The 24105-nt window shown below is 50.8% G+C and overlaps 1 protein-coding gene across 2 annotated transcripts in view; it reads right to left on the bottom strand.

Annotated features, from left to right (window-relative positions):
* Positions 1-12690: 12690 nt before the first annotated feature.
* RSPO4 (R-spondin 4) overlaps positions 12691-24105 on the bottom strand; it is a 39130-nt gene continuing 27715 nt past the window's right edge. The window contains exons 2-5 of one of the 2 annotated variants that reach the window (XM_053574038.1): positions 21967-22155; positions 21200-21340; positions 17461-17646; positions 12691-14429 (exon numbers count right to left, since the gene is read on the bottom strand). In XM_053574038.1, coding sequence (XP_053430013.1) covers positions 14320-14429; positions 17461-17646; positions 21200-21340; positions 21967-22155 — 626 coding nt within the window. In that variant the 3' untranslated portion in view covers positions 12691-14319. The remainder of the gene's footprint in view (positions 14430-17460; positions 17647-21199; positions 21341-21966; positions 22156-24105) is intronic. The other variant, XM_053574039.1, reaches the window with a different exon arrangement.

Raw genomic sequence — 24105 nt, 5'->3', positions numbered from 1 at the left:
CTTGGCTTTGTGGCCTGACTTTGCTCTTTATTAGCTGTGAGTGAAGCCTGCTGGGTTTCAGTTTCCTCCTTTGTAAAATGTGGCTGATAATGGAAGATTCCACACTGAGAAGGTGCCTGGCCCATTGTTATCACTCCATAAATCACTGGAAGACTTGAGCCTCCAGGCTCCCTGCCACCTCATCCCTGCCTCCCTGGACCTCTCTTGCTACTTGCATCAGAACCGCCCTCAGTTAGGTACTTGGGGGTCGGGGCCTGACAACCCTCTTCACCTGTCACTAGGGGCTCGTGACGCTGGGTGCTCACCAGGGGCTAGGCACAGCGCTGCATGCCTGCTCTGTCATTTTCTTATTTTTGTACAACACTTTTAAGAGTTAAAGTCCTGTCCTCTCATCCGCTCAGGGTTCCCAGCTCCCGGTGTGGACAGCTCTGCGGACACCCTGCACAGGCCACCCTGGAGTTTCCTTTGTCTGCTCAACAATGGGCTCTGGCCTGAGCCCTGTCAGTGCACGAGGGAGCCCTGCGTCAGGCTGTGTCATCACCGCACAGTTTTCCACCTTGTGGCTGGGCCACCATAGTAGGGCCAACTGCCTTGATGGACAGCTGGGCTGCAGCCAGTTTCTTTTTAACAGGGGTGCAGGGCAAGTCCTCACCACTGCCTCTTTGTTCATATGGCACCTTTCTGTAAGACACAGGTGGAGGGACAACGTGTACCCTTCACATGCGGGAGGACCCCTCCTCCCCAGTAGGCTGCTCTAGACTCCCGGCCCGTGGGGGGTTGTCTGTTGTCCCCAGCCCCCTTGGCTCTCTTGTTTTCTCATTGAGTTCCAGGGGCTGGAGGGCCAAGATTCCTCTCCCAGCATGCTGCGGCCGCCCGCCTGTCAGCCAACGCTGGCCGCCATCAGTCTTCATCTCAGGAGACACCGCCACGGGCACCCACAGCAGTCAGGGCCCCACTGGGAAGGGGTTTGGGTGCACAGCAAGGGCTTTGCGTGGGGTGGGGGTGACAGGGGTTGGAGTCACAGGCCAAGGTTCAAATCCTGCTATGCCGTCTGCTGGCCGTGTGACTTTGGGCAAGTTACTCAACTGGGCTTCAGCCGGGTTGTCAAAAGGCCAAGCTCCTAGGATCATCTGGCTCTGGAAGGCTGCTGTGAAGTCAGCATATTGAGGGCTTGAAAGAGTGCTGGGTGCACTGGTGGTTGCACCCTTGTGTGGGCCCTGGTGTGCCGTAAGGCCATGGGTGTTAGGTGGTAACAGCTCATTCTCACTGCTTTGCACGAGCGGATTTACTCAGCCTCCAAGTAAGGTCGCCTGAAGCTCTGAGAGGTCAAGGGACATGCATTCTGAAACTAGAAGCCCACGGTGGCAGCTCTGCGGGCTGTCTCTCCAGATGCGCTGTGGGGTTACTCAGGTCCCAGTGGGGAGGTGGCTGGTCTGAGGGTGGCCCAGCCGAGCTGGGAAATGGGATTTCCAGGGCGGGTGCCTAGTCCCAGCACAAGTCTTGATGAGAAACAGATGTATGCACAGGCCAGGGTCCCCACCCACCACTCCTCTGCAGCGGGGGCGGGGAATGGTGGCGATAGCTTCCAGATGCGCTCCCTTTGAGCAGTACCTTAAGTGACTCAGTCTGGGTTACCAAGGTGAGGGACTGAGAGCCCCTTCCCTGGTTCTAAGACCCTCTGTTCCTGGTAGACACCTGTCACAGTACCTGGGTTTGAGCCAGGTGACCTTGGGAATGTCAGTCCTGCTCAGAGCCTCAGTTTCCCCATCTGAGAAACAAGAATTCTTCATCATGCTGGCTTGGCAAAAGCAGTCATATGCAGGGAAACCTAAAGAAAAACATGGGAGGATTCCCCAGACTGGAGAGGACTGTGAACATGGGACAGAATCGCCCAGACCAGGCATCCCCAGGGGAGTAGGGCTTTCTGGTTTGGTTTTATTTTTCTTTTGTATTTACTTTCTGAGTGCATAATACAAATCCATAGCACAAATTCTTGAAATCACAAAAGGGGAAATAGTGAAAAGTGAGTCTGTCTCCCACTCCTGCCCTCCAGACCCCCAGATGAATCCCACTTTTCTGAGGCAACTCCTGTCCTCAGTTTCTAGTGACTCTGCCCAGAGACATCATCTACACATGCAAGAGAGTATGTGAGGAATATTTTACCCATCGATGGCAAACTTCACACACTACCCTTCACTGTCCTTTTGTTATTTAACAACCCGTTTTAGAGATCTTCCTACATCACTCTATAAAGAGACCCTCATTTTTTTTTTTTTTTGTTGATGACAGGACATCACACAACTGTTCAGCATGGACGCTGACCAACGAGAGTAGATCTCAGCTGTGTACAACACCTGGCGATGGCTGGACACCAGCTCTGGGTCTGCATGTTTACCGCTGCGTGGAGGGGCCAACATGCACTTAACTAGTCTTCAAATGATGGGGCTAGCCTGTTTCCAACGTTTTTCTCTTTCGGTAAATTTTGCAATATACATCCATTTTGTATATTTGTGGGAGGATATATGTATGATAATTCCACAAGTGAAATTGCATTTTACGTCCATATGTTAAAAAATAAATCTCTACCCCCTCACACCTCACACCATACAGAAGAGTTAAGTTGAAATGACTCACAGAGCTAAATGTAAAATCTAAAACTTTTAAACAAAACCATAGGACAAAATCTGTTGGTCTTGGGTTAAAGTTAGAGTGTAAACTTACCACGTAGGTGCTCACTGTGGGTGGAGAAAGAATTCTCAAGGTTTAGGATAGAGAAAAGTATAAAGCCTGTGGCTCAGTCGGTAAGGCGCCGGCCCCATATGCCAAGGGTGGCGGGTTCAAACCCAGCCGTGGCCAAACTGCAACAAAAAAATAGCCGGGCGTTGTGGCGGGTGCCTGTAGTCCCAGCTGCTCGGGAGGCTGAGGCAAGAGAATCGCCTAAGCCCAGGAGTTGGAGGTTGCTGTGAGCTGTGTGAGGCCACGCACTCTACCGAGGGCCATAAAGTGAGACTCTGTCTCTACAAAAAAGAAAAAAAAAAAAAAGAGAAAAGTATAAAGTATATTTATTTTCCCAAGAAAGAAAGAGAGAAAGAGGAAAAGAGGTGGGGGGAGAGAATGGCCATGTTAAGAAGAAAGGGAGAAAGTGCTGGGGTCCCCCAAGGAGAAGTGGGTAGGTGTTTTTAAAGGGTAAAAATACTCTTTTCTTTCTGCTTCAGCAGACAGATAACTAAAGTGAGATAGTTGCAGGCATTCTTTCTGGCTTATCTGAGTCCCTGGAATCTGGTGCTGGTGAGAGACAGAGTTGGAGCAGGGAGCTCCTACCCCTGCTGTTCACTCGGGACTTTTCAAGGTTATGGAAAAAACACTCTTAGAGATAACACGTTAGGCTACAGGTGTTTCTTTTCTTTCTTTTCTTTTTTTTCTGAGACTGAGTATCACCATGTTACCCTTGGTAGAGTGCCATGGTGTCACAGCTCACAGCAACCTCAAACTCTTGGGCTTAAGTGATCCTCTTGCCTTAGCCTCCCAAGTAGCTGGGACTGCAGGTGCCCGCCACAACACCCGGCTATTTTTTGTTGCAGTTATCACTGTTGTTTAGCTGGCCCAGGCCGGGTCGAACCCACCACCCTCAGTGTACACGGCCGGCGCCCTACTCACTGAGCTATGGGCACCACCCTACAGGTGTTTTAATGAAACAAAACAAAGGGGGGTAGTTGTGTTATGAATTTTCTTTTCAGGAGGGCAACTCTGTGCTGTGAGTTCACGTCTCTTACTTTCTCTATGATGGTGTATTTTTCCTCTGTCAGCTGGGTTATTAGAAAAGCCACCTTTCAGTTAGGCAAAGATTTGTTAGATAAGACCACAAAAAGCATAAACCAAGGAGAAAAAAAAAGACCAATTTGACTTAATAAAAATTCAAAACCTCTCTTCTAATAATGTTCTTAAGAAAATGAAAAAGTAAGCCACAGATTGGGAGAATATACTTGCAAAAGTTGTGTCTGATAAAAGACTTGTATCCAGTACACACACACACATACATACTCACACACACTGTGCTCACTAACAACAAATAAATCAATGAAAATGGGAAAAAGATTTACAAAGATACTTCACCCTAAAATAGATACTGGTGGCAAATAAGCACATAAAAAGATACTCAACTTTATTAGTTATCAGAGAAATGTGAATTAAAACCAGAATGGGCTACCCCTACACACCCCTCAAATGGCTAAAATTAAAAATAACTGAAAATACCAAGTGCTGGTTACAGCTGGAACTTGGGAAAACAGTTTGTCAATTTCTTATAAAATTAAACATATACTTGCCATATAACCCAACTGTCCCGCTCTCAGCTACAAGAGTAATGAAAGGGAAATGAGAATGGTGTTCAGACGGTGACTTGTGTGCAGCTTTTCTCATAGTCAGCCCCAACTGGAAACAATTGTCCACCAACAGGTGAATGGATAACAATGGGATACTACTCAGCGCAAAGAGGAGTGAAGTATGGATACAGGAGAAACACAGATGCATCTCACAGGCACTGCAAAAGGCTGGGTCACTGGGGGAGGGGAAATCGGAAGGCACGCGGGGCAGAGAGGGACCTGGGCAAATGGCCATAGGATTCAATATGCAGTGTCACCTTGGTCTAAAGAAAGAAGATGCCACTGATGAGGGGCAGGGATACAGGGTGACAAAAGCTCTTCTGACTATAGTACAGAGAGTAGGAGAAATTGGCACCCCTGCGCCGTGCATCCCTGAGCAAGGGACTGAATCTCTGTGCAGCAGCTTCCTATTCTGTGAAAGGACCCCTTCCCTGAGGGGCTGCCTGCTGAATGGCACAGAGGGGCCTCAGAGAGTGAGCGATCTGGTACCCCTCAATGCATGCCTCCCTTCCTTCCCTCATTCATCCTACAGCCATTGCCCGAAAGTCTGCCATGTGCCAGGGGCTCTTCTGGGTCCTTGGGTTATGGTGGTAAATGAGGCAGAGTTCATGCACGTAGTCTGGTGGGTGGGTGGGAGCCAAGCACAGTCAGGCAAGGGAGGCAGACTGCGATTAGGTAGACAGCTAGATAAATAAGATAATCTTAAGTCTCATTAAGGGTTAGGTGCACAAATAGAGAAGGACTTGGAGAGGGGCATGATATTTAGATTAGGTTATCAGGGAAGGCCTCTCTCTCTGAAGAGGCAACATTTGAGACTTAGGGGAAGAGAAGGAGCCAGCCATGTGGAGAGCTTGGGGAGAGCATTTCAGGAAGAGGGGATAGCAAGTGCAAAGGTCCTGAGGCCAGAATGAGCTTAGGACACAGAAAGCCCAGTGTGGCTGGAGGGGGCAAGGTGGAGCGGGTGGGAGATAAGTTCCAAGAGGGAGAGGGGCTGATTATGGAGGGCTGTGTGGCCACCATGACAAGTATGGATTTTACTCCAGGAATAGGGAGGCACGTAGCTTGCACCAGCCCTGATGTGGTCCTGGTGGCTTCTGGCCTCCTGCTTCCTCCTTGGTGCCCTGCTCTACCCAGCAGTGAGAACCTGAACCATTCCTCTTTCCTGCCAGTGGGTAAATGTACAGGCGCGGCTTCTGTTCATTCAAAGCCATTGTCCCTGACAGAAGTCTCCTGAGATCATGAAGGTGCCAGTTAATGTTCCTCAACTGAATGGAAAATGAACATATTTACTGCTGCTATGAGGGACAAGAGAGCTCCAAGCAGGTCCTCAGCCTGTCACATACTTGGCTGTGCCCCTCGACCCCACCTCCTACAACCTTGGGGGCTGAGCCTCAGTGGCTTCACTGTGAAATGGGGAGAGGGTGGCAAACGTGCATGAATAGATGCTCAACCTCAGAGAAATGAGGTTGGATAGTTGACCCACAACCTCCAGATTGGCAAACTTTAGAAAGCTGGTAACTACCAAGTGCTAGTGAGGCTGTGGGAGGGGGGAGTCCCGCACACTGCTGGTGTCTGGACCGGGGCAGTATGTACCTAGGAACCGCGAGTCCAAGTATATCCAAGCCCAGGCGCTGCCCTCCTGAGTAGATACCCTAGAGACATTCTTCCAAAGGTCCAAAAGGAAGAGTCTGAGGATCACTGCGGTGCTGTTTGAGGAAGCCAGTAGTAGATGGTAACCCATGTCTGTGTCAGGAAAAGGAAACCACAGGAGAGTCTAATCTGTAGACCATTTCTGTGAATTAAAAAAAAAATCTCACAAATGTAATATACATCCCTACTGCTTTAAAAGGATTTACTCACATTCAAGGATGGAGAACAGAGCAAGTACCTGGGCTGGAGGGGAAGGAAAAGGGCAGGGTGGCGTAAACGGGAAATTCAATTCAATTCAATTAAGCAAGGGCACTATGCAGGAATTGATACAAATGATGAAGTCTCAACTCTTGTCACCCAAAGTCCAAATAAAACACAAGTAAGGAAAAAGAGATAAAATGGGGATGATGGAAGGGTGGTGACAGGAGCACTTTTGCATGGGGAAGCCACGTGGCTCCAGTGAGCTAGAGCGCTCTGAGCACTCAGTGGGCTGGCACGCGGTGGGGCCAAGCACACTGATGTGTGCAGGGTGGAGGTTTTCTCCAGGCCCCTCACCGTGCTCAGCCTGTGTTCTGGGCAGGGCTGCCCTCTCGTGGCCCAGACTGTGATAGGACTTAGAATAGAGATGGGCTGGGCCCGAGGCGTCAGATAGAACGTGGAAGGATGGGAGGGAGAGAGAATCACAGGAGAAAGAGATGGCGGATCAGGTAAGGCTTGCTGGAGGAGGGGCGGCAATGCAGGACAGATACTAGTTGGAGTCAAGGAAATTGATGGGCGAATGGAAGAATGAATGGAGTTATAATACCAATTGCTGCCATTACTTAGCCCTACTACGTGCTGGGGCTTTACATACCTTCCATCATTTCATGCTCCAACGTCCCACCACTCCACCGCCCCTGAGAAGGGGAGTTACACTTTCAGCCTCATTTACAGCTGCAGAAAAGGGAAGCCCACTGGGTTAGTGAAAGGGCAAGCAGCCAAGTGGGCACAGAGCTGGGATAAACACTCAGATCTGTATGACGCACTGGTGCCTTCTACCCTCTCCACTTTGGGGCTGACAGAGACCTTGATGTGCGCAGTCACACACAATCCATCCCTGAGTCTAGTCTGGACGTGTCTCAGCAGAATCTCACATCAGGTTTGCACAGCAAGTGGAAACGGTGCCTGTGTGGACAGGAGGAAGGCCACTAGGGGGCAGTGGGACAGCCTGCTGGGACAGGGGCAAGCAACTGGGTACCACACTCCAGAGTTAAAGTTGGGGGCTCGCTTCTTGAGTTGAAGGACGTGTGTCCAAGACACTGTTTGAAAAATGCTTCATTTTGGAATTTATGTCAAAGCCATTATGAAGTATTTCATTTTTCTTTTTTTATACTTGGTAATATATTTCTATGGTGTAACATTCAAAAGGAACAGGAGAAAAGTAAGTCTCCTTTCGACCCACTCTAACCTCCCGACCCTGAGCAATCACTGTTGCTGATTCCTAATGTGTCTTTTCACATGTAGGTTTGCATGTGCGTGAATCATGCACATGTATTTCCCGCCTCCGCCTCTTCTTCCTCGTGGCAGTCTGCCATGTACATGGTGCCACAATTTGCCCTTCCCCCTAAACTATCTACCTTGAGAATTGCCCCGTGGCATATGTCAAAGGCTTCCTCGCGCTGCTGCTTAGCCATGTGGCCCTCCATTGCGTGCAGCGAGCTGCATCTGAAACAGATCTGCTCTACACTCTGAGGATCTTTCCAGCTTTTTGTACCATGTATCCAGGTACACCTGTCATTTTGCACATGGGCCAGGCTAACTGGGGGATAAATCCCTAGACATGGATTGCTACTGGGATGGAGGACATGGGCATTGAAATCTTGATAGATGCTGTCAACTCATCTTCTGTAGAGGTCTGGCCAAGTGACCCTCTCCCGAGGAAGGCAGGGAAGAGTGGTGCCTTACCACCAGCCCAGCCAAAGCCCAGTGGTTTCAATTTTTGGCTTTCTGCCAGTCAGATAGGTGAAAAATGGTAACTTTATGTGCTTTCACTGCCATTTGATGTGAGTGAGGTCCACTGGCTTTTCTGGTGTTCAGAGCCATTTGCTTCCTTTTCCGGATGAAGTGTTTTTTGCAATACAGGAGCCATGCCGAGCAGTGGAGCTCTGAACATGCTTATGTCACATGATGCTCACCTCCTGGGACCAAGTGGGATGTGCCCCTGGGGGTCCTTGTGCAGGAAGTGGCCACCTGGTGGAGGGCAAGGTTTTTGTGTTCTCATTCCCCTACTTGCTTTCTGAGCCTCAGATTCTATGTCTGTAAAAAAAGGGAATGGTGATAAAATTCTTTTCAAAGGATTCTGGGAGGATAAATTTAAATATTTAAATTTGGCTCAGACTTAGTGCTTAGGAAATGTTTGTTGAGTGAACAAATGAAGTACATGTGACAATTTAAAAAAAATTTTATTGAGGACTTACTATATATGTAAACTCTTTCCCACGTATTAGCTTATTGAAACCTCATGGCGACACCATGAGGGGTACTCTTATTAACTCATTTTAAATATTAGGAAACTGGCCAGACTTGGTGGTTCACACCTATAATCCTAACACTCTGGGAGGTCGAGGCAGGTGGCTCTCCTGAGCTCAGGAGAAACCAGCTTGAGCAAGAAAAGAGTGAGATTCTGTCTCAACTAAAAATAGAAAACTACCCGGGCATGGTGGTGGGTACCTGTAGTCCCAGCTACTCAGTAGGCTGAAGCAAGAGGATCACTTGAGCCCAAGAGTTTGAGGTTGCCATGAGCTGTGATGATACCATGGCACTTTAGCATAGCAGGGGTGACAGATGAGATTCTGCCTCAAAATAATAATAATAATAAGGCACAGAAAGAAGTACAGATTCTCGTCTAAAGGCCCATAGCTGGTCAGTGGTGGTGAGGGGATCTGTGACCCTGCTGTCTGCTCCTACCCATCTCACTTCCCTGTTCCTCCTCCCTGGGAGAGAGAGGCCAGGATTGGCCTGTTCTAGTTGTCTAATGTTGCAAAAAAGCCCTCCCCAACCTTAGAGGCATAAAAGAGCCATCATTTATTATGCTCGTGAGTTTTGAGGATCAGGAGTTCAAACAGCACAAGGTGGGTGGCTTATCTCTGCTGGGACCCTAGCTCGAAGGACTCTGCAGCTGGGGGACAGCAAAAGCTGGGCCTGGAGGATATACTTCTGAGTGGCTTTTTCAGTGGCAGGTCTGGCTGGACAATCTATTCCACTTCCTGGATGGCAGGTCAAATGGAAAGGCCTGGCTAGGGGTGAAGCTGGGCATTGAGGGGGGACAGGGTGGAAAAGTTGGAAGACCACAGGGCTGAGTCACCATGTTCCAGGGTCTGGCAGCTTAAGAGGCTAAGAAATTCAAAGGTTGGCATACCCAAGAACAGCTTCTCCCCATTCCTCTGCACGTGCTGTTTGCTCTATCTACGACCCCCCTCCCCATCCATCTGGGAAATGTCTTCTCATTCTCAGCTTGGCTACCTGGTCCTGGAGGAGGAGCTCCTGGCCTCCAGAGGTGACTTTAGACAGGATTTGCTGTCCCTCCTCCCAGACCCTGCCCTCAATGGAAGCTCTCATCACACCAGCCAAACTGAACTATCTGTGTTCTGAACGCTTGGGGGACAAGGCCAAGGTCTTTGTCACTAGTAGCCAGCACAGCACCAGACACAAGGTAGGCACTTGTTGTATATTTAGTGAATGAATGGATGAACGAGACTAATGGATTACGCGTGACTTCAATTTGGGCCTCAGTTTCCTCTTCTGTGAGTTAGGTTTTAGGGTTGCTGTGAAGGTGGCAGGAGACAAAGGCTGGGAGAATGTGGGATTCATAGGAAGAATTGTAGTTATGATTTATGTGGAGGACAGAAAGCAAAGGAAATGAGACACTGTGCCTAAAGTGCTGAGCAGTGTCTGGCTCAGGGTAGATACTCCCAAAATATGTGATGTTGTCATCTTCCTCCTCCTCACTGCTGAACTACAAGAACGCACACTAGAAGTTAGAAGGACCACATAGGATGGAAAATGTAGTAATCCACAAGTCACCTGGGGCAAGAAGTCATGTCACGGTGACTCGTGTGGGATGTTGGGCTCAGATCCTCTCCCGAGTCAGTGCAAGGAAGGGCCTGGGCCAGGGACCTCCCAGTCTGATGCTCTGCACTGCTGCGAGCGCCATTGAAGCCACTATTGCAACGGTGTCCTTCGACCTGAAGCGGGAGACAATCTCTCCCCTGCCTCCGAAGCCCTCCACCCTCCAGAAGAGCTACAAGTTCTCCCTATTTCAGAAATGCTCTGAATTACAGTTCCAGCTGCTGCCGTTTTCTGTTGAGTGGCTCCCTCTGGTGGCACGATGTGGGAATGACCTGCAAGGCAGGGGTAAAGTGTAGGCGGGATGGGGTCAGGGTGAGAGGGAGGGTCCTGCAGAGAGGACCGTGGTGTGGCTCACCTGGAATGGGGGAGCCAGAAGGATCAAGCAGAAATCCCCAGTTCAGGCCAAGCTATTGTTCCCTCCTACTGACATAGCATCGAGAGGGTTAAGAGCAGCTGAATATCCCTCAGGGGTTTGTCCAAACTGCCCCTTCTTGGCTGTGCCATTCTCGCCAGTAGCTTCTCTTCTCTTCTAGATATGCCTGTAATAGGCTGGGCACCATGGCTCACGCCTGTAATCCTAGTACTCTGGGAGGCCAAGGCAGGTGGATTGATTGAGCTCAGGATTTTGAGACCAGCCTGAGCAAGAGTTAGACACCATCTCTAAAAACAGCCAGGTGTTGTGGTGGGCACCTGTAATCCCAAGCTACTCAGGAGGCTGAGGTAAGAGGATCGCTTGAGCCCAAGAGTTTGAGGTTGCTGTGAGCTATGACACTACGGGGCACTCTCTACTTAGGGTGACAGAGTGAGACTGTCTCAAAAAAAAAAAAAAAGAAAAGAAAAGAAAAGAAAGATTTGCCTGTAAGAAGGCAGGCATTAGATGGTGACCACCCAATAACAGAGGGTCTCCTTTGCACCTGAGTCCTCCAGAGAATGTGGCAGAGCTTGAAATTAGGAGCTGGGAGCAGAATGTTGGAGATCCAAAGGTTACAAGAGGGTCTTGGGCCTCCAGAAAACTTTCTTTTCAAATTTGGGAACATTCACAGACCAGAAGACCAGGCCCCCTGTGGGGAAATAACCTGTCCAGGGAATTAAAGGATTGGAAACTTTCATTTTCATCTTGATCTTTTAGAGCTGTGGAATTTAGAACCTTCAGCATCCTATAATTTAAATATTTTTTTGTTTGTTTGTTTGACCCTCAGGCCTCTGGGTCTTTTTTTTTTTTTTTTTAAATGCCAAGGCCTCATTTTATCACCCTCAGTAGAGTGCTCTGGCATCACAGCTCACAGCAACCTTCAACTCCTGGGCTTAGGCGATTCTCTTGCCTCAGCCTCCCAAGTAGCTGGGACTACAGGCACCTGCCACAATGCCCGGCTATTGTTTTGTTGCAGTTTGGCCGGGGCCAGGTTTGAACCTGCCACCCTTGGTATATGGGGCCGGTGCCCTGCCCACTGAGCCACAGGTGCCGTCCCTATAATTTAAATATTAGCAGAAAACTCTATATAGAATATATAAACTTTATAGATGATTGCACTTCAAACCTTAACTCCCAGCATTCTAGCATTTCAGTCATCTGAGTCCCATCCTCCCCCTTGCCCTCCGGATTATCCTGCAATGAATAAGTTTGTTCACAGTTGGCTGGGGCCCTGAAATCTGAAGTTTTAAGCTTCCCAACTGATGCCCTCAGGCCTCCCTGATTTGGGCAGTAGGTTTAATCCAGCCATGCTTCCTCTTCGTCTATCAGATGGGTAAACTCAGGCCCAGAAAGGGGGAATGACTTGGCCTGGACCCAGTGGAAAATCAATGACAGCCTGGAATTCAATCCTTGTCTTCTCAATGCCAAGGCCTCTCTCATCAGGAGCCCAAGGCATTTAGATGGCTTCATGGGATTGTCAGTGTCCTAGGTGACTGGTCACTGAGACATGGCATATAGAGCACAGATGGGTTCCTGGGGCCACTGAGAGGTGCCGGGGGGCATGGTGTTGCCCTCTTTTTTCTTTGAGACAGAATCACTCTGTCCCCCTGGGTAGAGTCCCATGGCATCATCATAGCTCAGAGCAACCTCAATCTCCTGGGCTTAAGCAATCCCACAGCCTCAGCCTCCTCAACAACTGGAGCTAGAGGCGCCCACTACGGTGCCTGGCTAGTTTTTTCTATTTTTAGTAGAGATGGGGTCTTGCTCTTGCTCTTGCTCAGGCAGGTCTTCACTTCTGAGCTCAAACAATCCTCCTGTCTCGGCCTTCCACAGTGCTAGGATTGTAGGCGTGATCCATGGCACCTGGCCAGGATTGCCCACTTCTGCCTCTGGCTGAACCACTTCTTTGAGAGGGACCTGGGGAGTCTTGGGGGGGTCTCTCCTCTTTTCTCAGTGACCCCCCAGCTGAAAATCTACCCTGTCCGCAATGCACCCTTACCCCTCTCAGCCTTGAGCATTCCAGTGAAAACCATGCTGCATATTTCAGATTCTGCTACTCGAAACTCATCAACATCATGGTTTTGTAACACAAGAGGCATTTGCAAATTTCTTTTTCTTTTCTCTTTATTTAAAAAAAAAGTTGGATTCTTGAAACAACAGAGCATTTCAGAGGCACAAACTTTTGCAGAAGGGAAACTGGTGGCCTGGCCACACTTGGAGTGGCTCTAGTGTCCTCAGGGAACTGGGAGGGAAGAAGTGAGAGTGAGGGTGGGCCTTGGGGGCCAGGCCTCCCAGTGGCCAGTAGAAGCAGTGCCGGGGATCCCCATCTGTTAGGTGAGGGCAGGTGTGAGGGTGGCATTCTCCTGGGATTAGGTATGTGACATTTGGTCACCTAGAGCTTCTCTCCCTAGCCTCCTAACCGTCTTCCCTCCCAGACAACCCTAGGGCCCCTTAGGGCTCAGATACTCGCTTCTGGTGCCCACTGCTGCTCCTGGCCAATGAAATCTCATGAGTTCAGGCCAGCAGGTAGTGGCATGTACAAATCGGGCATGCCCCATCCTGGGGGTTCTGGAGAACAAAGGAGGAAGAGGGTATTATGATGGCAGTGAGAACAAACTTGCTTCTAAGCTCAGTCCAAGCTGGGGAGTCTGCCAAGTGTTCTTCCTGCCTGGGGGAAGGGGATCACAGTGAAATACAAATGCTCAGGGTATCGGAGGTGGATGCGAGTGAGTGGGGGGCTCATCCCTTGCTCCTGTTCCAACAATTTCCTTCATCCTCTCCCCAGGAGGCTCCCAGAGTCTGTTAGCAGTGGATGTGCTGAGTGGCCAACCATCAGGCAGAGGCAGAAAGTGAGGGTTCCCTGTGTGACCACAGGCAAGTCTCTTCCTTCTCAGGCCTCAGTTTCTCTATAGGAACAATAGGCAAGAGGTGCTGGGGTGGGGAACAGAGTGGCTGGATAATCTCAGCACTCCTATCAGCTTTGATGGCCTCTTCTGGGTTGGGCTGGTGGTTTCCCCGGGGGTGACAGCACCACCTGACCCCTGGGGTCCCCAAAGGCCTAGGGAATCTGTTAGCTTCGGGGAGAAACCATGAGAGGCAGGCTGGTGGGGAATGTGGATGAGGGTGCAGCAGGCAGTTTCAGGAGGATGGAGCCACAGGCACAGGGCTGGCAGTCCAGCCAAAAGACCTGTCATGGCTCCTCTACGGCCTACTATGGACAGCTGTCTGAGCTAGGCCGTGGGGGGCCTTGGAACCTCTTCTGGTGGGCTCTTGGGGGAGCTGGTGGCTGAGGGCTGTGGATGTGGCCTCCAGGGATTGGCCAGAGGATGAGGCACTTGCAGCCTGGGTTCTGGGGTCCCCTCTGGAGCAGAAGCAGAGCGCTGAAGACTCAAAGAGCTCTGCTGTGCTGTGGCCTCACCCTAGAACAGGCTAAGGGAAAGGCCCAGAAAAGACGTTTGCTTTCTTAAGGAGTAGACAGAGAGAGCTGCAGGGAGGACCTGGCTCGTGGTCTCTGCCTTAGTGAGTGTGGGGGTGTTGGTGGCGGACATGAAGGGTAGAAAGAAACACAGGGGCAAAGGGAAAGAGACAAATAAAAGGAAAGAAAAAAAGAAGAGGATGGAAGGGAGGGAGGAAGGAAAGAGCAAAATAGAGATGGAAGGAATAAAGGAAATAAAGCAGAAGAAAGAAAAGGTAGAGTGCCAGAAAAAAGAGGGAGGGAGAGAGAGCAGAGGACGAGGCAGAGGAAGAAGGGGCAGAGGGCAGGCACAGTCAGGGCTGCCGGCCGGCCGGCCGGGGCTGGGCCTGCGGCCTGCGGTCCAGCTTCCTGTCCTTGCGCGGGCGCCGGTCCTTCCGGCCCTTCTTCTGGCTGGGGCTTCTCTCTGCAGTGAGAGCACAGGGGCTGTGTCTGAGGCTGCAGGGCCAGCAAGGTCCCGGCAGGCTCCCCAGTTCTGTAAGACGAGGGTGCCCCACCCACCCCCTCACAACGGGGCCCAGGACATCTGGGTGTGGACCTTCAACCCCTCCTTTGTAGAGTTTGCAGGCTGGGTTACCCCAGATTGAATGCCCCTTGCTTCTAGTTCTTTAGGGGGAGAAGAGCACTCACTCACTAAGGACCCCTGTACTGGGCATCTGCCCTGGCCAGGCCTGAAGGTCCATATGGGAACCAGGTCAGGACTTAAGTGGCCTCATGGTGGGCGGTGACCCTCCCAGGTGCATTCACTTTGCAGTTTACCAGGCTCTTTGCTGGAAATTCAAAGCTTTTTACTGGGGTCTCTACGCCAACTTCTCCACTCACCTCCCTGCTAAAGGCTCTGCCCTTCAACTAACACAATAGCAAGAGTGACAGTAACTGAGCATTTAGCTATTGCTGGTCACAGCACCAAGTGCTAAACTCACAACAGCAGAGAAGGGCAGGGACAGCCCCGTTGTCTCATTTGACAGGAATGGAGGGGTCTCACCCCCCACCCCCCAGTACCCACTGTGGGCTAGGATGGAGCTGGGGTCTAACACAAACATCTGAGTAGCCCCATTGCCCAGATGAGGAGTCTGAGGCTCAGCCAGGGGATGACCTGCTCAGTGTTACAACCTGCACTGGAGTTTCTAGAGTCCAGCCCAGCCGGCTGGGAGGAGTGGATGGAGCCCCAGCAAGCTCTCTGTAAGAGCAAAGAGGTCTGGTCATCCCTGTGCTCAAACTTCTCCAAGGGCTCCAGCTCATGTGGCGAAAGGAGCGAGTCCTCGCCTTGGCCTGCCCGTCCCGGGCTCCTGCCTATCCTCTCAGCAGCCTGCTTCCTCCTGGCTCACTCTGCTTCAGCCACTGGCTTCAGCCCCAGTCCTCCACACCTTACACTGGCTGTGCCGGCCACCTGGAATGTTCTTCCTAGCAGTTGTTTGTCATTATTATTATTGATGTGAAAAAGAGAGGTGTGGCTGGGAGCCAGGCCAGCCCCAGATAGATTTCTGCTTTATGGAGTGTCTCCCCACTCAGGCCATTTGCACATGATTTGATGCCCACTGAGTCCCCCAAAGGGAGCTGTGTGCCCAGCTGAACGCGTTGCAACTGAGGGCACACAGCGAGGCAGTTAGAAACCTCAGAGCCAGTGGCAAGGGGCAGCAGTTTCCTTTCTCAAGTGTCAACTGTGTGCTTGTGTCCCTAGGAGTCAGCACTGCAGCACTAGTCCTGGCTCCTCCCTCTGCAGGGCAGGGCCAGAGTCAGCCTCCCAGACCAGGCTGCCAACTTCTGGGGCTCCCCCCATGCCCACCCTGAAGCCAGCTCCCACCCTAAGCTCTGGGGCTGACTGCGTGTGCAGCCCTCAGGTGGGGATGGGGTGTAGGTGCTGCCTGATGGGCCCCTGCCAGCTCTGAAGGTGGGGGTGTGGGGGTACATGTCTTTACATCCTGTCCCAGGGAATGCCTGGTCGCTGCCCATACACCCCTCCAGTCACCCACCCATCCCTCCACCCACCTAACCACCCAGCCAGCTACCCTCGCACGCTCCCATCCATCCACTCATCCAACAGATGTCACCCGGATGCCTGCTCATTTCGGGCCTGCTCGAGGCTCCACAGAGACAGCCATGAACAAGGCAGAGACCGCACTCCCGTAAAGGAAACAGACCCTAGACCAGCAAACGCAAGCAAGAGCAAGACGGCTTCAGAAAGATGTAAGTGCTGTGACATTTTCCATACACGATGGAAAATGACACAGGAGGGGGAACTTCTGGAAAGCCGCTCTGAGGAGGAGAATTTGAGCTGAGCCCCAGATGATGCAAGGAGCATCTGTGGGGTTGCTGTTAAAATTGGAGTCATATTTACAAAGCACTTAGCACAGCGCCAGCACATGATAAGTGCTTTACCAATGGTTCCTGCTATTATAATTATTACATCATTATCATTATAATTATTCTTGATTATCATTACAATCAATAATAATAATTATTATTTTTCTTGGTCTTTCAACAGCCAGTCAACTACCAGCTCTCAGATGCTGTGAGCAGTGTGGCCACAGCAATGAAGGCTGTAGAAATTGTTTGCCTGCCTGTGGAGGTGCTTCCCTGGGTCTGCGGTCTCTTGGTTTTTCTGGTCCCATCTCAATTTCACTCTCTGTCCCCAACTGCCCACTATGGCTCCTGAAGGCCCCTATCTCTGCTCTCTGCACTTCCAACCCAGATACTATATATTCTGAAACCAAAGGAGTCTCTAGGTTCAAACCCTGGCTCCGCCACATATCAGCAGTGTATTCCAGGTGGCTGGGCTGCAGGCCTCTGCTCCTTCCGCATGACTTTAGATTCCTCTTTGCACATCTACCTATGTTTGAATGCCAAGTCCACATCTCCCTGGCTGTGTGACCCTTTGCTGAGTGACTCCACCTTTCTGAGCCTCCTTATGTATAAAATGAAGTTAATAATAGTAATACCTTCCTCATAGTGAGATCATGCAGATTAAATGAGTTGATGACTGTAGGAACTTAGCACAGAACCTGGCATATAGCACCTGCACGGTTAGCACTGCTGGTTCCATGTTATTACTGTTCACCATTCGCCTCTTACCAGCCATGCTCTGTGGCCTCTCTTCTATTTAAATCAATGGTTTTCAACGGCCCCCAGGTGCATGGGAAATCTGTGTCTTGGGGGCTGCAGTGACATTTAGTGGACAGGGACGGGGTACTGCCTGACAGGTGAGAGGGTTAAGAACACCTGATGGCTCTATCTTCCTAATGCATTCAGGACTGATCCCAGCAACAAAGACCCTCCTTTGAAAGGACACTGGGAGAGTGATGCATACACAATGATATGGCTAATGGTGGCCTTTCAGGCAGCCTACATTAGGAGACAGGGGGACAGGGTCCTGATGCCACTCAAGTCACCTGTGGGCCCTGCCGTCTGCAGCCCCACATACTTGTCCTGGTGCTCACCTCCATGGCAGCGCCTCTGGATGGGACATTTCCTTGACTCAGACAGCACCTGGCAGGTGGCTGCCTCCTCCCGCCCTGTCTGACTGGCCTCTCGGACCCGGGTCTCCATGCCCCAGGCTGAACCACACATCTTCCCGTTGTGTGTGCAGGGGCTCCAGCTGCCCCAGGGGCTCTGTTCACACTCCTCTGTGGGTTGAAGGGAGAGATAAACAGACAGATAGATGGAGTCAGCTGGCATTGAAGGTCCTTCAAATCAAGGGCAAGGCCTGCCCGGGTCAGGCCCCTAAAGACACTATCTCCACTTGCACCAGACTCAGTCTATAGCTAGGATCAGAGGGGAGACATTTACAAAGCTACTTCTAAGAGCCTGGGGTAAGAGCTGTACTAAAGCATAGACTGCTGTGGGCCAGAAGCCAGAGCGACTGACTGTCTGGCTTTAAAGGGGAAGGCTTCCTGAGTGAGGTGACACATGACATAAAGGGAAAGAGAGCAGCTCTCAGGTAGAGGATGAAGCAGATTCTTTACACAGGGTACAGAGCCTTGAGAGCCCAGCCAACATGTCTGAGAGAAGGGGAAGCTTGAGTGGGGGTGAAGGTTCTGGAGGGGAGAACAGGGGAAGAGGCTGGATGGTTGTCTGGGAAATGCTCAGGACCAAAACACAGGTATTTATTTATTTTCGAGTTCAGGTCCCTCTCTGTTGCCTGGACTAGAGTGCAGTGGCATTGTCACAGATCACAGTGACCTCAAACTCCTGGGCTTGAGCTATCCTCCTGCCTCAGCCTCCTGATTAGTTGGGAGGGACTATAAGCAGGCACCACCAGGCCCAGCTAATCTGTAGAGATGGGGTGTTGCTATGGTGCTGACGCTGGTCTCAGACACCTGGCCTCAGGTGATCCTTTCACCTCAGTCTTCCAAAGTGCAAGGATTACAGGTGTGAGCCACTGTGCCTGGCCAGGACATGCATTCTGAACTTGATCAAAACTGTGTGCCTTTGATTAACCTCAGAAAGCAGAAGCTACGCAGTACCGCTGTGAGTAAGAAGGAAATCATGGACATAAAAGCTCTTATGGAGGGAATTAAAAATATATGTAAATAAAATAAATGCACATATATATTTACATATATAAAGTGCATGTGCAGACATGGTCTGACAATTAAGTTTGTTAACACATGCTAGGAAAAGTGCTACATACCTCATTGCTGAAGATCATCATGGTCACCTTTGAGGTATTCCCCTTGGTAATCTATGTACCAATGCAAGCGCCTAATCCACTCTTCAAAGCAATTTTGGAGCTCTTTTTCTGGAATGGTTATCAGAGCTGTCATTGTATGACAATTTAGTTTGAGAACATGCCGCTGTGTACTTATGGCGGCAGCACTGAACAAACAACTTGATAAGGCTTCCTAGCCTGCGCGCGTGGGTGTCTCACAGCTGTGTTCACGTTGATGGGGGGCAGTGTCTTGTTGAGTGGAGTTCATTATTGTTACTGTGCATTTTTGACAATGACAGCTCTAATGGTCATTCCAGAAAAAGAGCTCCAAAATTATTCTCAAGGGCGGACCAGGCACTGGGCATGGGTGCAGCGCTTCCCAAGGGAAGTACCTCCAAGGGGACCACAGCGATATTCAGCAATGAGGTATGTAGCACTTTTTCTAGGGCGAGTTCTTGAACTTTATTGTCAGACCATGAGTATATATATGTTTCACATTGCTTCTTTTAAGAGTCCCTGAGAAGTAGGCACAGAATAGGGGTAACTATGAATATGCCCATTTTGCAGCTCAGGATCCTGAGGCTTAGAGCAGGTGAAGGGTTTGCTAAGGGAACACAGCCTGGGGCTCACACAATGGACCAAGGAATGGATAGAGCAAGTAGGAGAGGCCTGGGGTCCAGAGCTCGTAACTATGGCCTTGTCACTAGGTGCATTCGTTGACCAGTAAAGGCTGAGCGCCTGCTCTGTGCCAGGAGCCATTCTGTGTGTTGAGGGGCAGCAGACAGGACAGGCCTGGGCTTGCCTTCTGGAATTCACCTCCTAGAGACCAGGCTGGGAGGCAAGGGTGGTCAGTACAGTGAGAGGTGTGGCAGGATCCCAGAGAAGCCTGGGTCATGGAGGAGGAGACTCCTGAGCTGAGTCTGGAAGAGGGGGTGAGATGAGGAGAAGGGAAGGTTAGCCAGGTTCATGGAGGGGGCAGGATGTGCTCCAGGTGGATGGAATAACCCCAGCAAAGTGCTCAGGGGCACTGAGCCTGTGAGAACCACCTGGAACTGGTTAAGCTGGAGCATGACCTCAAAGACGCTGGGGGTGAAGAGGCCAGCAGAGGGGCACCAGACTGCCCAGGGCTGGGTCGGCTCTGCCTGAGGGCAATGGGAGCCGGGAAGGGCCTTGGGCAGAAGAGAAGCCTGAGCAGACTGTCGTTTTGAAATAAGACTGCTGGGTGGAGCATGGGCTGGAGGGAGTCAGATCTGAAGTAAGGGCAGGAAGCTGTACTCAGAATCCTAGTGACAGCCAGAGGGTGGCAAGAAGGCCATGGGGAGTGGGGAAAAGAGGGCTGGGGGTGTGGTGGGCTTGAGGGCATTGTGCTGTTTCATTTTTTACCCCCCAAAGTTCTATCTGCCAACCAATCATTATGCATTTATTTTCACCCATCTCTTCTTCTTCTGTCTCCCCACTGAAATGTCATATCCTTGAGAGCAGAGGCTTTCTCTACCATGTTCCCAACACCTAGGAAAGTGCTGGGTCATAGTGGATGCTCTAGTAAGCAGTTTTTGCAGTTTTTGGCTGGGGCCGGGTTTGAACCTGCCACCTCTGGTATATGGGCTGGTGCCCCACTCCTTGAGCCACAGGTGCCGCCCATCTAGTAAATATTTTTAAAGTGAATGCGTGAAGAGATTGGACTGGATGTAGGGTCAGGGAGGGAGAAGAGAGAACAATGATGCCTGCATCTCGAGCATGGCCACCCAGGGTTAGCAGAACTGGTTATTGACAGAGGAATCCCAGAGGATGCATCAGGCTGGGGCTGGGGCTGGGGGTGGAAGGGAGGCACCCAGAAGGCAGGTGAGGATGTAAGTCTGCTGCTCAGGGCAAGACGTGGTGAGTCAGCTGCTACAATGACCATGAACGTGAGTCCAGAGAGGATGTGTGGGCAGAGATACGTGGTTCAGGTGAAGATTCAAGGAACATCCTTGTGTAAGAATAGCCCACGGAAGAGCACTCACAGACAAGGAGCTGTCAGGAGACAATCTGAGTGGTAATAATAATGATCTTGACATGTAGCGAGCATTTATTGCATGCTGGCTGCTGTATTGAGCTTTTCAAACTGTTTTAATTCATTCAATCCTCACAACAAGCCTTCCCCACGAGATAGGTTCTGGGTTCTATTCTAACTTTTTCTTTTGCTCTTTACAGAAATGGAGGGACAGAGATCTGATGTGACTTAAGATAATTACTAGGATTGGATTCCAGGTCTGTCTTATTCCACTATCAGTGCTCTTCTTTTGTTCCCTGCTGCTTCCCTTGGTAATAAAAATAATGACGCCAATCTTGGCCATATCAGTGGTGGTCCTGCTGGTGTGCTGCGGTATTAACACGTGTAGGTGTCCAGCATACCTGACATGGTGTTGTTGGCGCTCCCATCACCACATGGCATTTGACTGATTTCTTTCGGGTCTCCTGACACCTCTCACCAAGCCCTTGCTCTAGGGAGGGAGAGGAAGGGGCAGAGCAAGGAGGTCCCCACTCACCCTGGCACTCCTGTGTGTTCTGGTGGGCCAAGGTGCCCAGCGGGCAGGTGGGCAGACACTTCCCCTTATACAAGTAAAACCGCCTCTTGCACCGGATGCAGAAGTCCTGGCTGAAGCAGCTCTCGCAAGTGGCCCCACATTCTGTAATAAAGCCGGGACACCTGGGTGAGGGCAGCTACTGCAAAGGGGGGCCCTCTGGGTCTGCCTTGGGTGGGAGGGCCTCTAAGCAGCGCCAGGCTCTGCAGCACTAGGGTCAGGACTCAGTGTCTCCTTTGAGGCCCACACTTGGTCAAGGTCAAACTGGGCTGCAAATGAAGGAGTTGCTGTTCTCATTTGAGCTGAGGCTCAGAGAAAACAAGTGACTTTCTTGAAGTTACACAGCCAGTCTAAGCTGAAAGTGAGGACTCCCTGCTTCTTTTCCACCAAGGGTCAGAGACAGTAATGCCTTGTCCCGGGTCACAGTGAAAATTAAAGTTAGGAGTTTGGACTCCTTTTCCCATTTGAGCTAAGACCAGAGAGCTTACATGCCCAAGCCCACACAGCAAACTTGGGTAGAAGTGAAAGTTCTGTGTCCCATAAGTGCTGATTAAAGCTGAGAGGGGACTGGCCTACGGCCTATGGCCACAGAGGCAGCCTGGAATGAAGCTGGTATCTCAGAGCTGGCTTAGGCCCATGCCCTTTGGCTGTGTTGGAGTGAGAAGGTGGGATCTGAGCCTGCAGTGTCCAGGAGCCCAGCACTAGCACAGCCCAAGGGAGAAGCCACATACTTTTGCACCTGTTGATCTCCTGGCCACGAATGCCGAAGTAGCCAGAGGGACAGTCGTGCACACACTTGCCGTACTGGCGGATACCTTCCCGGCGAATAAACAGGAAGAGCCTCTGCTGGCAGGTGGAGCAGCCGTTCTCCTCTGAGCAGGTGACACAGCCTGTGCAGTTGCCTCCCAGGCCAGTGCTCACTGCCAGCCAGACCGGGGCGGAAGGGAAAAAAGAGAGAGATGGTCAAACTACGTGTGCGAGCAACTCCTACTGTCTCATTGGTATATTAACTGGGCACACTGCTGCTCAGACAAAAGCCTACATTTCCCAACTTCCCGTACAACTAGATAAGGTCATGGAACCAAAATCTGGCCAATGAGATGTAAAGCAGTGGTTCTCAACCTTCCTAATGCCGCAATGTATTTTCATTGTTAAAAAGGGGTCGCAACCCATAGGTTGAAAATTGCTGGTGTAGAGTGTTATGTGAGAGAGTAATCAGCATCTATTTTGCTTAAACTACTGTACGTTGGAGTTCCCTGTTATAGGCCAATATAATCTTTACAAAAGTAATGTGTATTTTTTTTAGAGACAGAGTCTTGCTTTGTCACCCTCGGTAGAGTGCCATGGTGTCACAGCTCACAACAACCTCTACTTAGGTGGGCTTAGGTGATTCTCTTGCCTCAGCCTCCGGAGTAGCTGGGACTACAGGCGCCCGCCACAACGCCCGGCTATTTTTTTGTTGCCGTTTGGCCAGGGCTGGGTTTGAATCCTCCACCCTTGGTACATAGGGCCGGCGCCCTACCCACTGAGCCAAAGGCGCCTCCCAGTAGTGTGTGCGTTTGAGCATATAGGGGCGCACATGCACGATGGCTGGGGCTGGGCGAGACCTTCAACCTCCTGCTTGGTTTCTGAACATTGCTCCCTCCATTCTTTACTGTCACCAGCATTGGGGCTCCCACCATCGTCAGGGATAGCAAGTTGAAGGCTGAGGAAGAAGAGATGAAAAATACTCTAGGACCTTAAAGAGCCTCTCTGAGGTTCACAGGGAGTCTGTGTCACCCCATCACCTGAGGATCCCTGATTAAGCTGACCACTCATGGGAATTAGGAACTGTCAGACTGGGGAAGCAGGTGGTGTTGTGGCTTTCCCCCTGTTCCCAAACCTCCAGGCCAAGTGAGGAGATGCAAGGGAACGCTTACAAAGAAAGGGGTGCTCACAAGAAGGACCAGCATCACATGTCCCAGTTGGACATAAACTTGTGTTCCCAGCCCTTCCCACATCTCCTTAAACAAAGAAAGGAGATCAGGAGACAGAAGGGCAGAGACAGCAGTAAAAGGCAGCAGGGTAAACCTTTGGGGTAGGAGGCGGGGGAGGGTCAGAAAGTGACCAGGCGTCATTAAGGGACAGGAAAGGACAGGGCAGCTTCCTGGAGGCAGCAATTGGGGAAACATTAAACTGTTTCATGTTTATACCCCATTAATGTCAGACTGTTTAATGAACCAGTTACACACTTTGGCTCCCCTGGGCCCCACAGCTACCCAACAGGGGACATTCTTGCCTTTCCAGCTCCTAGTCCCTCCCTGTTCCTACTGGTGCCCCAGCTCCTGTGTAGAGGAATTCCTGTTGCATGAGGTCCTGGTGAAGGCCAAATCCTGGTGCCTTCCCCTGGAACAGAAAGCAAAAAGGCCTGGTCCTTCTTCATGTTGGCCATGGGTAGGCCTTGACTAAAACGTGGCCAGATAGACACTCCCTTGACACAAGAGATAGGGGACACATAGGAATGGGGTTCGTGTGGTGGCAGAGAAGACTCTCTGCTCAGCTCTGGCTGGGGCCTTTCTGCCTCCCCTCCCTCCCTCAGTCCCTCCATTCCTTCTTCCTTGCCTTCAGCTCTCAGATGAGAACTGTCCCTTCCCCAAACTTCATTTTCAGCTCCCTGGATTCTGTGACCCTGCACGTCCTGCTCATAAACCCATTTCTGTTGCTTACAACTAGCCTGACTCATTTGGGCAGGCTCATATGGAGTACATGGTAACTAAGTCATATCTGGGGATCTTGCCCCCCCCCCAGAGAAGGGTGACAATGCCCACAATGATCTTGCCCTGGGAAGGGAAATTGCAACAGGAAAGGAGAATAAAGGTGTTTTGTGCTTT

Source organism: Nycticebus coucang, chromosome 21 (assembly GCF_027406575.1).
Source record: "Nycticebus coucang isolate mNycCou1 chromosome 21, mNycCou1.pri, whole genome shotgun sequence".
NCBI classification, from domain to species: Eukaryota; Metazoa; Chordata; class Mammalia; order Primates; family Lorisidae; genus Nycticebus; species Nycticebus coucang.
The sequence above is the reverse complement of the archived record's forward strand: the minus strand, read 5'-3'. Positions and strand labels throughout refer to the sequence as shown.